Source organism: Musca autumnalis, unplaced genomic scaffold, assembly GCF_047663935.1.
Source record: "Musca autumnalis isolate F117 unplaced genomic scaffold, ASM4766393v1 scaffold_3, whole genome shotgun sequence".
In the NCBI taxonomy this organism is placed as follows: domain Eukaryota; kingdom Metazoa; phylum Arthropoda; class Insecta; order Diptera; family Muscidae; genus Musca; species Musca autumnalis.
Window position 1 is genome coordinate 136,283,093 of NW_027411866.1, and position 13,320 is coordinate 136,296,412.

The 13,320-nt window shown below is 37.3% G+C and overlaps 1 protein-coding gene across 2 annotated transcripts in view; it reads left to right on the forward strand.

Moving 5' to 3' along the window:
* The window catches only part of Snx27 (sorting nexin 27), a 97,283-nt gene that overhangs the window by 60,922 nt on the left and 23,041 nt on the right, over nucleotides 1-13,320 (forward strand). The window contains exon 1 of one of the 2 annotated variants that reach the window (XM_073974533.1): nucleotides 7,302-7,467. The exons of the other annotated variant lie outside the window; for it this stretch is intronic. Coding sequence (XP_073830634.1) covers nucleotides 7,385-7,467 — 83 coding nt within the window. The 5' untranslated portion in view covers nucleotides 7,302-7,384. Of the gene's footprint in view, nucleotides 1-7,301; nucleotides 7,468-13,320 lie in introns of those variants that run through there. 2 annotated transcript variants of the gene reach the window in all.

Below are 13,320 nucleotides of genomic sequence, written 5' to 3' on the forward strand. Positions count from 1 at the left end.
ATAAAATAGCATCGGACACGCATACTCATATTTTGCAGCACACATGATAAACACATATCAGAAAAGAGAATAAGCAACAAAGTTTCAACGGCTTAGCAAACTTTCAGCTTTCAGCAAACAATTGTTTTTGAGATCAGGGTTACCAGTGTAATGCATTAAAAATCACGATATAATTAATTCCACTTTTTCGTTCAAAGGACATGTGAATTTTTGGTGAAGCCGTTCAATATATATATTTTTTATTTTTAAACAATAATAATTAGTATTCTTTAGGTTCTACCATATGATGGAGACATTTTGACATTAAATGACACCTTTTTTATTACTGCGTTGGCAACTCTAATCACAAAACCACCCTCAGTTGCTAATTCGCTGCGACGAATGGTCAGCCGACTGCTAAATATGTAGCGTGGTTGTCGATTATGCCTAAGGAAAAAAAATATTAGACGTAAGAACGAAATAAGCAAAATATACAAAAAATGTGCTTTCGGTTGCTTATTTAGCCGTGTGTGTCAATATTGTGTACCAGTTGAAGTGTACAGCTAATTCTAATGTTTTTAGATGCTGGCTTTTAAACCCTGGTATTGCGCATTTAATTTACTAAAAAGCACCATATCTTTCAGAAAACACAAAACGCTGATTTATTCACTCACTTCATCGTCTTTACTCAACGACTGCCTTGGGGAAACTGAAGAAAAAATACTGTCGGTCTTTCTTGCAAAAATAACAAAAATAATTCATACCATTTTTTCTTTTCCTCTTCGATTGCTATGTTAACTGTTACTGAAAAAACGTAAACGAAACACATGTGTTTGGCCGCATATCGCATACACACCACCAAAGCAATAACAAACTTTTTCACCCTCCCGTCGCTGCTTCTACGTCTTCTATTGCACCATACACACAGCTCTTTATTATGACATAACCCTCTTGCAAGATGAACTAGTTCGGCATCGGTAACTCGTCGCCAAACAAAGTAGTCCATGAATCACATAAAGTGAAAAATATGTCAAAGCTGAAATATTAAAACTCGTCGATTCTTAGGGCTACAGTAACTAGTTCCACTTTAGACCCCTCACAGTGCAATCAACTGTAAACTTTAACATGAGGATGTCATAGGGGGTAACCAATTGACTTTTTATGCATTACCTGTAGATAGTATTGTACTAGTTCCAAGTTTACAGTCATATACCAGTATGTTGTTCAAAAAAGTGGTGAATTTAATGTAAGAGTAAATAGTCGCAACTGACGCCTCGTCGTTTACTTGGGAATAAAAAGGTGTCAATTGGTTCCCTTCTCATCACTTTGTGACGATTTGGTACTAGTTCGGCCCAGAATTATATCTGGACTAATTGCGACAATTGGAATTTTCATTGGTAGCGGGTAGAGAGAAGAAGATGACAAATTGTATATTTCCTTCGTATTCCTTTTTTATACCAGAACAATGTGAATAATAGGTACGAATATGTTCAGTCCATCAGCACTAGCTTCTGTTATTGGATGCTGCATTTATATGTAAGTTGTTAAGAAAATGCAAATGTGAATTATTTATACAAATTGTCGTCAAAGTAAAAAATGGTGGATTTAATTTAAGAGTGAATAGTCGCAACTGACGTCACGTCGTTAACTTGGGGATAAAAAGGTGTCAATTGGTTCCCTTCGCATTACTTAGTGGTCAATTGTGTACTAGTAGCGCATAGAACTAGTTCTGGACTACTTAAATCGCAGCAATTGGAATTTTCATTGCAAGCGGGAAGGGATAGCTCTGTTGTTATGCTCTTTGACAAAAATCCTCTCTCCACCCATAAAAAATATGTTCTAACATAAAAAAATGTGTTGGTACCCAAACAAATGAAATTGAGATATGTTACAAAATGTTGCAAACATATATTTGTTTGGACGCAAATATAATATGTTTGGATCCAAACATATATTTGTTTGGACCCAAATATAATATGTTTAGATCCAAACATATATTTGTTTGCAACCAGTCCCAATGGTTGGATCACAACATATTTCTAACATATATTTTTCTTTGTGTACGATTTACCTTTTCTGGCATCCTTTCCTGGTTATAGCGACAGGTTGAGAACATTCTTAAGATACTCAACTTCCGGTTCATCCAGCTGTTTCAGCAATACCATGGAGATACCATCATCCATTGTAGATTATGGTGGTTCCTCCTCGTCGGCGGAAGAGATCTAATGCGACGTAGTACTCTTCTTTTCGCCCTGTCACTCCCTTGATGTTCCTCTTCGGACGAAAGTGACTTGCCTTGCAAATTAATTTCCAAACCGATACATGTTTAAACCAGTGGCATTTTTAAACCAGTAAGGAAAGGATCAAAGTCGGGCGGGGCCGACTATATGATACCCTACACCACTGTAAATATGTAAAATATAAATCGGAGCGATATCCAGATCTTAACCGATTTCGATATAATTTGGCACATTTATTTCCAGACCGAATTCAGTCACACATTCCAAATATCATTGAAATCTGACTTATATAGCGTGTTTGGTGCAACAAATACGCGAAATCGGCCGAAAATATATATGGGAGCTATATCCAAATCGGAAGCGATTTCGATATAATTTGGCGCACTTATTTCTAGACCGAATTCAGTCAAACATTCCAAACTTCATCAAAATCGGACGTATATAGAGTGTTTGGTGCAGCAAATACGTGAAACCGGGCGAAAATATATATGGGAGCTATATCCAAATCTGAACCGATTTCGATATAATTTGGCACACTTATTTGTAGACCGAATTCAGTCACACATATGGGAGCTATATCCAAATCTGAACCGATTTTCACCAAAAGCAATAGCGTTCTTCCTATGACTAAAAAAATTGTAGTCCCCAATTTTCAGCTGAATCGGACAAAAAATGCGACCTGTACGTTGCGAACAAAAATACATGGACAGACGGACGGACCGACATGCACAAATCGACTCAGAAAGTGATTATATGTACATATATCCCCAAAATGAACTATGGGTCTATTTCTTTCCTTTTGTATGTTACATACAAATACACAAAGACATAATACCACTTACCACAGTGTAGTATAGGGTATACAAATAGGGTATAGGGGAAGACCCCGCCCTTTCCGAAATCAGTTCTGTAGTTTTTGTAGCAAAGGTGGCGTGGTCAAATTTTTTAGCATATGACGAACATTCCAAAATAAGAATTATCCAAATCGGTTCAGCCGTTCTCAACTGATCACAGTGTACCTTAACCAAATTTAAATGGGAGGAGCTTACACATGGGAAGTTTCTGTGGATTGTGAAACTGCAATGTTCATAGATGAGAAAAATCAAAAAAACTAAAAAATCGCCGGAGGGGTTTTTAAATAAATCGCGGTTAAAATAAACAAATTTTTTGGGGTTTTTTAGGATTTCACGATTTTGATTGAAAACCACAAGTTCTATGGAAATGGGACTAAAGAAAACGTTGTAGCAGTAAAAATTCTCTACAAAATTGGACTTGCCCCTGAAACAACTTTTACTATCGTAATTGTGGCAGCGAATGTAAGTTGCTTCAACAAAAATCAAAGTGATTCTATAGCAGGTCTTAAAGTGAACTTATCAAAATTTTGTGTGGGAGGTACGGGAACCTGATCTATATCTGGTAGATATTATGAGAATGTGTAAAGTATGGACCAAATCGGTCACTCCCATCAAGAGTTATCGTGCGCACAATTTTTCCGAATATTTTTGAACTTTTGTGGGTAGGTACCTGAAGGAGGGGACCGATATGGCTTATCTACGAACTTAAAGTAAGTTTGGAAACAATATTACGAGGGCCAAATTTTGGCCGGAATCGGCATTTCCGTTCGAGAATTATCTTGCGCTTCCACCCATAAACATGGTGTCATAGGGTTTGGTTTTTAACTTTCAGGCTATTTTTTCAGGAAGTATGGACTTGCCCCTGAGGAAACTTGTACCTTCGTATAGGGGACAGTGAATACAAGATGTTACAACAAAAACCAAGGTCCTAAACTGAACTTTTCCGAAATTTTGTGTAGGAGGTACTCGAAGGAGTTTACCGATTGAGTCATTATTGGAACCTCATCTAAGTCTGGTAGAAATGTCATAATGTGCAAAGTTTGGTCCATACTTTGCACATTATCGGTTACTCCCTTCAAGAGTTATCGTACGCACAAGTTTTCCGAACATTTTCGAACTTTTGTGGGGGAGGTACCGGAAGGAGTGGACCGATATAATCCATCTTTGAACTTGAACTAAGTTTGGACAAAATATTACGAAAGCCAAATTTTGGACCGAATCGGCAGATCCGTTCGAGAGTTATCTTGCGCTCCAACCACTACACACGGTGTCATAGGGTTTTTGTAACTTTCAGGCTATTTTCTCAGAAAGTATGGACTTGCCCCTAATGAAACTTACAGCGTCGTATAGAGGGCAGCGAATACAACTTGCGTAAATAAAAATCAAAGCGATTCGAGACCAGGTCCTAAACTGAACTTTTCCGAAATTTTGTGTGGGAGGTACCCGAAGGAGTGGACCGATTGAGTCCATATTGGAACCTCATCCAAGTTTGGTAGAAATTACACGATGTGCAAAGTATGGACCAAATCGGTTATTCCCTACAAGAGTTATCGTGCGCACAAGTTTTGCGACAATTTTTGAACGTTTGTGGGGGAGGTACCTAGGGAGTGGACCTATGTGGCCCATCTTCGAACTTAAATCGAATCTGGACAAAATATTCCGATACCCAAAATTTGAACCGAATCGATTGATCCGTTCGAGAGTTATCGTGCGCACCAGCTTGCCAGACAGACAGACAGACGGACGGACATTGCTAGATCTACTCAAAATTGTCTGAAACGGATATCGTACAAACATACTTGGGGTCTAAAACCATTATTTCGATGAGGCACATTTTTGGTCGTATCAAAGTGTAAATACCCTCTTTAGCCTAAAGGCTGAGGGTATAACAATGTGAACGGAACACATGTGTTTGGCCTCATATCGCATACTCACCACCAAAGCAATAACAAACTTTTTCACCCTCCCGTCGTTGCTTCTACGTCTTCTATTGCACCATACATACAGCTCTTTATTATGACATAAGGGATAGCTCTGCTCTGTTGTTACGCTCTTTGACAAAAATACTCTCTCCTTTGCTGCATCCTTTCCTGGTTTTAGCGACAGGTTGAGAACAGATACTCAACTTCCGGTTCATCCAGCTGTTTCAGCATTACCATGGAGATGCCATCGTCCATTGTAGATTACGGTGGTTCCTTTTCTTTTCTCCCTGTCACACCCTGGAAGCTCGCCAAATTGTTGATTAAAATAAATTGCGCACCTTTCGGATCAGTCAGCGTAACGTCCCCCAAAGGTGAATGAGATCATATAATCCTTCTTTCCATGGTTCAAGAGTGGCTTACTTAACCGTTGACCATAATTCGCTAATTCCGTCTCCCATATTGCAACTCTTCAGATGATTTAGCAACTTGTTCCACCGACCAATCTATTATATTCCAGTGTCAGCTCTCTAACTCTGGGTTGACTAAAATTGGCTCGACGAAGCTCATCACGCGGGAATGGATCTAATGCGACCTTTCTTCGCTCTGTCACAGAAACTCGTTTTATTACAAAATAAAACGAATTAGGCCCAGAAATGTTTGCATATTTTGCATATCGTGCATATTTTGACATATTTTTACATATCTTCATAAAATTAGCATATGCAAAAATATATTCAAGGATTTGAGATCTAAATATCCCACCGAAATGGCTGAAATTTGGTATTAAGTCTTCGTTAGGGGTATGCAACGTTACAACTGAAATCTGTCCGCATAGGTCCACGTCTTCATATAGCCCCTATAGAACGGTACCTACCGATATTCGGTACTTTGAAATTTGTAGCCTCAATATCCCACCGAAATGACTGAAAATTGGTATTTAGTCTTCGTTGGGGGTATAAAACTTTCCACCTGAAATTTGTCGGTATGGGTCCACGTCTTCATATAGCCCCCATAGAACGGTACCTCCGGATTTCTGGTAATTTGAAGGTTGCGTCCTCAATATCCCTCCGAAATGGCTGAAATTTGGTATTAAGACTTCGTTGGGGGTAAAAAACAGTCCACCTAAAATGTGTCGGTTTAGGTTCAGGCCTTCATATAGCCCCCATAGAATGATACCTCCCGATTTTCGGTATTTTGAAGGTTGTGGCTTCAATATCCCACCGAAATGACTGAAATTTGGCATTTTGTCTTCGTTGTGGGTATAAAACTTTCCACCTGAAATTTGTCTGTATAGGTCCACGTCTTCATATAGCCCCCATAGAACGGTACCTCCGGATTTCTGGTATTTTGAAGGTTGTGCCCTCAATATTCCTCCGAAATGGCTGAAATTTGTTATTAAGTCTTCCTTGGAGGGTAAAAAACTTTCCACCTAAAATTTGTCGGTTTAGGTTCATATATCCCCCATAGAACGATACCTCCCGATTTTCGGTATTTTGAAGGTTGTGACTGTGGTTATACATTTCTCTATTTTATTGACTTGTCTAAAGAGACTTTTAAACAGAAAAATTGTACACACAAACATTTTTGTACCTATTATTGAAATATTTGTTGCATAAGAAAATATGTGAAATGCATAAATTTTGCATATGTTTCGATTGCAATGTAATCAGAAGCCAAAAATATGCCCAGTCCCAAAATTTGACATGAATCGGACCAAAAATAGGGGTTGCATAAAATTCCGCTGTCTAGCTAAGACGAACATTCCATAAAAAGAATTATCCAAATCCAGCCGTTCTCAACTGATGCCTTTACCAACGAACGACATTTGATTTTTATTTATAAAGATATTTTCGTATATATTGTTTTTAATATTGCCATTTTTATCTCCTTAGAACGTTTCATGCAGATAAGGCCACTTCAAACGCCATCTCGAACAAGTATTGAATCTTGTTTCGATTCTCTGATATAGAGCCTACTTGGCTGGCGATTATCAGTAATGTTCTGATTTTTGTTATCATTGTTGTTTTTTTTTTGTTGCTGCCGTTGATGTTGTTGTCATTGCAATGAATTAAAATTAACAATGATTCCTGAGAGCAAAGTAAATAATTTAATCGACCTTTAAGCAGCCACCGCAGCAAAAAATTATAAATCATTAAAAGCTGTGTTGTTGTTGCTATTGTGGAGGTTCTGCTGTCCAACATTTTGTTTGTTTTCGATGCAGTAACAAATTATCACCTTTTTCTTCTTTTGGCAAACGTAGAACGGATCGGTTGTTTTTTAAGCTTTCTTCTCACTTCGTTTCACTTAAAAAAAATTAAAAATGTGAAAAAATAAAAAATTGAATTTCCTTCCTTTACAATTAAAATTAAGAAAAAAAAACCAAGAAAAAATGCTGCCCTTTAATTATGTACAATTCTCTGCTGTGGCACAGTGCAAACACTTTCGTGAATTCGAGCAAAGGTCATTAAGAAGGTAATTGAAGCTACTTTGCTATTTCTACTTTAGCTGCTGCCGCCTGTATACTGGTGAGTGGATAACTAATGAAGTCAATCCGGCCAAACTAGTTGTTGGTGAACTATGTACTACTGCAATGTGCGGAGGTGTGAAACTTTATTTGTTCTGCGGATGTGGGTGTTGCTGCGTGCAGCTGAATCTTGAGTACTATGGTGGTGGGTGGATTAGTACTTGACTTCTTTGAAATTCTCTTTTACACAATTTAATTGAAATGGAAATTGAAATTTGAGTAGCACTTTTCAACCTAGCTGGATGTTCTGCTAATGTCCTTTTTAACCCTAAAAGCATGGGAAAAGATGTTTAAAAAAACTCTGGCTAAGGCGTTGGTAAGCAGCTGTGCCAGTTAAAACGGAAACCTTATTAGAATTTTACCTTAAGCAGTTTTTTTTTAACTCTAGAGAGTGTCCTCAGTTTCCTGTCATTTCTGCGATTCATTGTTAATGCTTGTTTTGGTGCTTAGTAATACGAAATCACGAAGTATTCAATATCGTATCGTTTATCACTTTCTCGGACTGCAGAAATTACATACGCAAGAATTTTAAAGCTGATTCATTATGTACACAAGTGTATCAACTTCTAAAACAGAAGTCAGTCTTCGAATGTCTGGTCAGTAGGGTGGGGCGATTTGTATGGAAGGAAAAACACCTTAATGGGCCCTTCGCGTTTCTGATTCCTGGGATTGAACTGAGCAAAAAAGTCCACTAGACCATAGGTCTACCGCGAAAATCGAGCCTCCAGATTTTGAATTTAAGTTTTTTATCCACGTTTTTGGACATTTTAGCATATAAAGGCCAAACCATTGAGATTTTCGATCCAATACAAAGACAACAAGTAAAAAAGCATTAAGTTCGGCCGGGCCGAACTTTTCATACCCTCCACCATAACATATTCATTCCTGTCCCCAACTTTAAGTGAGTACGTTAAAATGTTAGATAATGTACATATAATGCTTCATTCGGAAGGCCCTTTTTTATGGTGCCTATATCTAACTGTTGACAATTTTTGTTGGGTAGAAATTGGGAGGTACTGTTATATAGGGGTTATAATAAAACATGGGCATATGTTGACAGTTTTTGATGGGAGCCTTTAATGTCAAATAACTCCTAATTCGGTTAAAAAATTTAGCTAGAATCCTCAAAATATCGAAAATCGGTACATAACGTGGGAACTTCAAATGTCATTAACAGCTAGTTCGGAGGTATCTGGGCTATACGAAAATATGAACTTAAATGAACAATTTTTGTTGCGGAATTTTTGTTGACTTTTAAATTTCAAATTACAGAAAGTTCGTCCAAAAAATAAAGCTAAGGTACGGAAAATCGGGAGGTTTGTTTTGGGGCTATACAAAAACATGGACCTACGTTCGGTTAAAAATTTTAAGTAAAATCCTCAAAGTACCGAAAATCGGGAAGTATCGTTATATTGGGCCTATGTTGAAAATTGTTGATGCAGATGTGTGGTGACCACTACAACCTTCAAATGTCAAATTACAGTTAGTTCTGTTAAAAATTGTAGCTAAAATTGCCAAATTACTGAAAATTGGGAGGTACCGTTACATGGGAGCTATTTTCGAACATGGACCTTTGTTGACAATTTTTGATGGAGAGGTGTTGTGACCACTAAGAACTTCAAATGTCAAATTACTGCTAGTTCGGTTTAATATTGTAGCTAAAATCATCAAATTACTGAAATCGGGAGGTACCGTTATATGGGGGCTTTCTTTACAATTTTTGGTGGAGAGGTGTGGTGACCACTAAGAATTTCAAATGTCAAATGTTCAAATTACAGATAATTCGGTTAAAACTTGTTGGTAAAATTCTCAAAATAACTGAAATCGGGCGGTAACGTTATATGGGGGCTATTCCACAACATGGGCCTATGTCCACTAGTTATATAAGTTTATTGACGTTTAAGAACCCTAAATATCAATTGATAGCTAAATCGGTCTGAAAATGTAGCTAAAACCGTCAAAATACCGTAAATCGGGGGTACCGTTATATGGGGGCTATACCAAAACGTGGACCTATGTCCACAACTTTTGTTATATAAGTTTATTGACATTTAAGAACCCTAAATGTCAAATTATAGCTACATCGGTCTGAAAAGAACTTCAAATGTCAAATTATAGCTAAATCGGTCTGAAAATGTAGCTAAAAACGTCAAAATACCGTAAATCGGGGGGTACCGATATATGGGGGCCATACCAAAACGTGGACCTATGTCCACTAGTTTTGTTATATAAGTTTATTGATACTTTAGAACCCTAAATGTCAAATAATAGCTAAATCGGTCTGAAAATGTAGCTAAAACCGTCAAAATACCGTAAATCGGGGGTACCGTTATGTGGGGGCTATACCAAAACGTGGACCTATGTCCACAACTTTTGTTATATAAGTTTATTGATACTTAAGAACCCTAAATATCAAATTATAGCTAAATCGGTCTGAAAATGAAGCTAAAACCGTCAAAATACCGTAAATCGGGGGGTACCGTTATATGGGGGCTATACCAAAACGTGGACCTATGTCCACAACTTTTGTTATATAAGTTTATTGACATTTAAAAACCCCAAATGTCAAATTATAGCTACATCGGTCTGAAAAGAACTTCAAATGTCAAATTATAGCTAAATCGGTCTGAAAATGTAGCTAAAAACGTCAAAATACCGTAAATCGGGGGGTACCGATATATGGGGGCTATACCAAAACGTGGACCTATGTCCACAAGTTTTGTTAAATAAGTTTAATGACACTTAAGAACCTTAAATGTCAAAATATAGCTAAGTCGGTCTGAAAATGTAGCAAAAACCGTCAAAATACCGTAAATCGGGGGGTACCGTTATATGGGGGCTATACCAAAACGTGGACCTATGTCCACAACTTTTGTTATATAAATTTATTGACATTCAAGAACCCTAAATGTCAAATTATAGCTACATCGGTCTGAAAATGTAGCTAAAAACGTCAAAATACCGTAAATCGGGGGCTACCGTTATATGGGGGCTATACCAAAACATGGACCTATGTCCACAAATTTTGTTATATAAGTTTATTGACACTTAAGAACCCTTAATGTCAAATTATAGCTAAATCGGTCTGAAAATGTAGCTACAAACGTCAAAATACCGCAAATCGGGGGGTACCGTTATATGGGGGCTATACCAAAAGGTGGACCTATGTCCACAAGTTTTGTTAAATAAGTTTAATGACACCTAAGAACCTTAAATGTCAAAATATAGCTAAGTCGGTCTGAAAATGTAGCTAAAACCGTCAAAATACCGTAAATCGGGGGGTACCGTTATATGGGGGCTATACCAAAACGTGGACCTATGTCCACAACTTTTGTTATATAAGTTTATTGACATTTAAGAACCCTAAATGTCAAATTATAGCTACATCGGTCTGAAAATGTAGCTAAAAACGTCAAAATACCGCAAATCGGGGGTACCGTTATATGGGGGCTATACCAAAAGTGGACCTATGTCCACAACTTTTGTTATATAAGTTTATTGACATTTAAGAACCCTTAATGTCAAATTATAGCTACATCGGTCTGAAAATGTAGCTAAAAACGTCAAAATACCGCAAATCGGGGGGTACCGTTATATGGGGGCTATACCAAAACGTGGACCTATGTCCACAACTTTTGTTATTTAAGTTTATTGATACTTAAGAACCCTAAATGTCAAATTATAGCTAAATCGGTCTAAAAATGTAGCTAAAAACGTCAAAATACCGCAATTCGGGGGGTACCGTTATATGGGGGCTATACCAAAACGTGGACCTATGTCCACAAGTTTTGTTATATATGTTTATTGACACTTAAGAACCCTAAATGTCAAATTATAGCCAAATCGGTCTGAAAATGTAGCTAAAAACGTCAAAATACCGTAAATCGGGGGGTACCGTTATATGGGGGCTATACCAACACGTGGACCGATATAGCCCATCATCGAACTTGACCTGCCTGCAAACAAAAGACGCATTTTCCCAAAATTTCAGCGTCCTATCTCCATTTTTGTGGATGCTAGAGTGATTACCACAGACGGACGGACGGACGGACGGACGGACGTGCTCAGATCGACTTAGAATTTTACCCTGATCAAGAATATATATACTTTATAGGGTCGCAAATGAGTATTTCAATGCGTTACAAACGGAAAAACAAACTTAATATACCCTCCATTAGGGTGGGGCGATTTGTGTGGAAGGAAAAAAACCTTAATGAGCCCTTCGCGTTTCTGATTCCTGGGATTGAACTGAGCAAAAAAGTCCACTGGACCATATATCTACCGTGAAAATCGAGCCTCCCGATTTTGACTTTAAGTTTTTTATTGAAGTTTTTTGGATATATTCGCATATAACAGCCAAACCATTGAGATTTTCGATCCAACACAAAGACAAACATTGTAGCCAACACAGTAATTGAAAACTCTCTAATACATCGCAAAAGCATTGGAACGCTCCTTCAGGCAGTTTTGGCCTTAAGAATCTGCAAACTTTTCGGAAAATGTCGATAAAGGACATTGTGCTATAAAATTTGACCCAAAAATTATTCAAGTGTTCTGATGCAAAATTATATCGTGTTGGGATCCATGGACAACGACAATGCCTTTAGTTCGTTTGGGTCACTTCGTGTTATTTTTTTATAACGGTAAAAGTAGTGAAAATCTGGGTTTCTTCCATTTTCAAATTTAAACAGTCATATCTTCTTTTGTTCACAACAGATTTCTAGTGATCTTTCATCCTTTTAAAGGGATAAATAATATCTTTAGAACAAGTTATTATTTGTTTAAATCGGCTAACAAGTGGCTAAGTTATAGAGGTTTAAGTCTGAAAACCCCCACAAAAAAACTATAACTGAATTTCTCATAATTTTCAAAAATATAATGTGTTTTTGTTTTGTTCAATAATTATTTTCAAAATTATGAGAAATTCAGTTATAGTTTTTTTTGTGGGAGTTTTCAGACTTAAACCTCTATAACTTAGCCATTTGTTAGCCGATTTAAACAAATAATAACTTGTTCTAAAGATATTATTTATCCCTTTAAAAGGAAGAAAGATCACTAGAAATCGGTTGTGAACAAAAGAAGATATGACTGTTTAAATTTGAAAATGTAAGAAACCCAGATTTTCACTACTTTTACCGTTATAAAAAAATAAAACGAAGTGACCCAAACGAACTAAAGGCATTGTCGTTGTCCATGGATCCCAACACGATATAATTTTGCATCAGAACACTTGAATATTTTTCGGGTCAAATTTTATAGCACAATGTCCTTTATCGACATTTTCCGAAAAGTTTGCACATTCTTAAGGCCAAAACTGCCTGAAGGAGCGTTCCAATGCTTTTGCGATGTATTAGAGAGTTTTCAATTACTGTGTTGGCTACAATGTTTGTCTTTGTGTTGGATCGAAAATCTCAATGGTTTGGCTGTTATATGCGAATATATCCAAAACACTTCAATAAAAAACTTAAAGTCAAAATCGGGAGGCTCGATTTTCACGGTAGATATATGGTCCAGTGGACTTTTTTGCTCAGTTCAATCCCAGGAATAAGAAACGCGAAGGGCCCATGAAGGTTTTCAAATCGCCCCTGCCTACCCTCCATACTATGGTGGAGGGTATAAAAATTGTAGCCAAGACAGTGATTAAGAACTCTCTAATACATCGCAAAAGTATTGGAACGCTCCTTCAGGCAGTTTTGGCCTTGAGAATGTGCAAACTTTTCGGAAAATGCCGATTTATAGTTTTTTTTATGGGGGTTTCAGACAGATCGAAAATCTCAATGGTTTGGCCGTTATATGCTAAA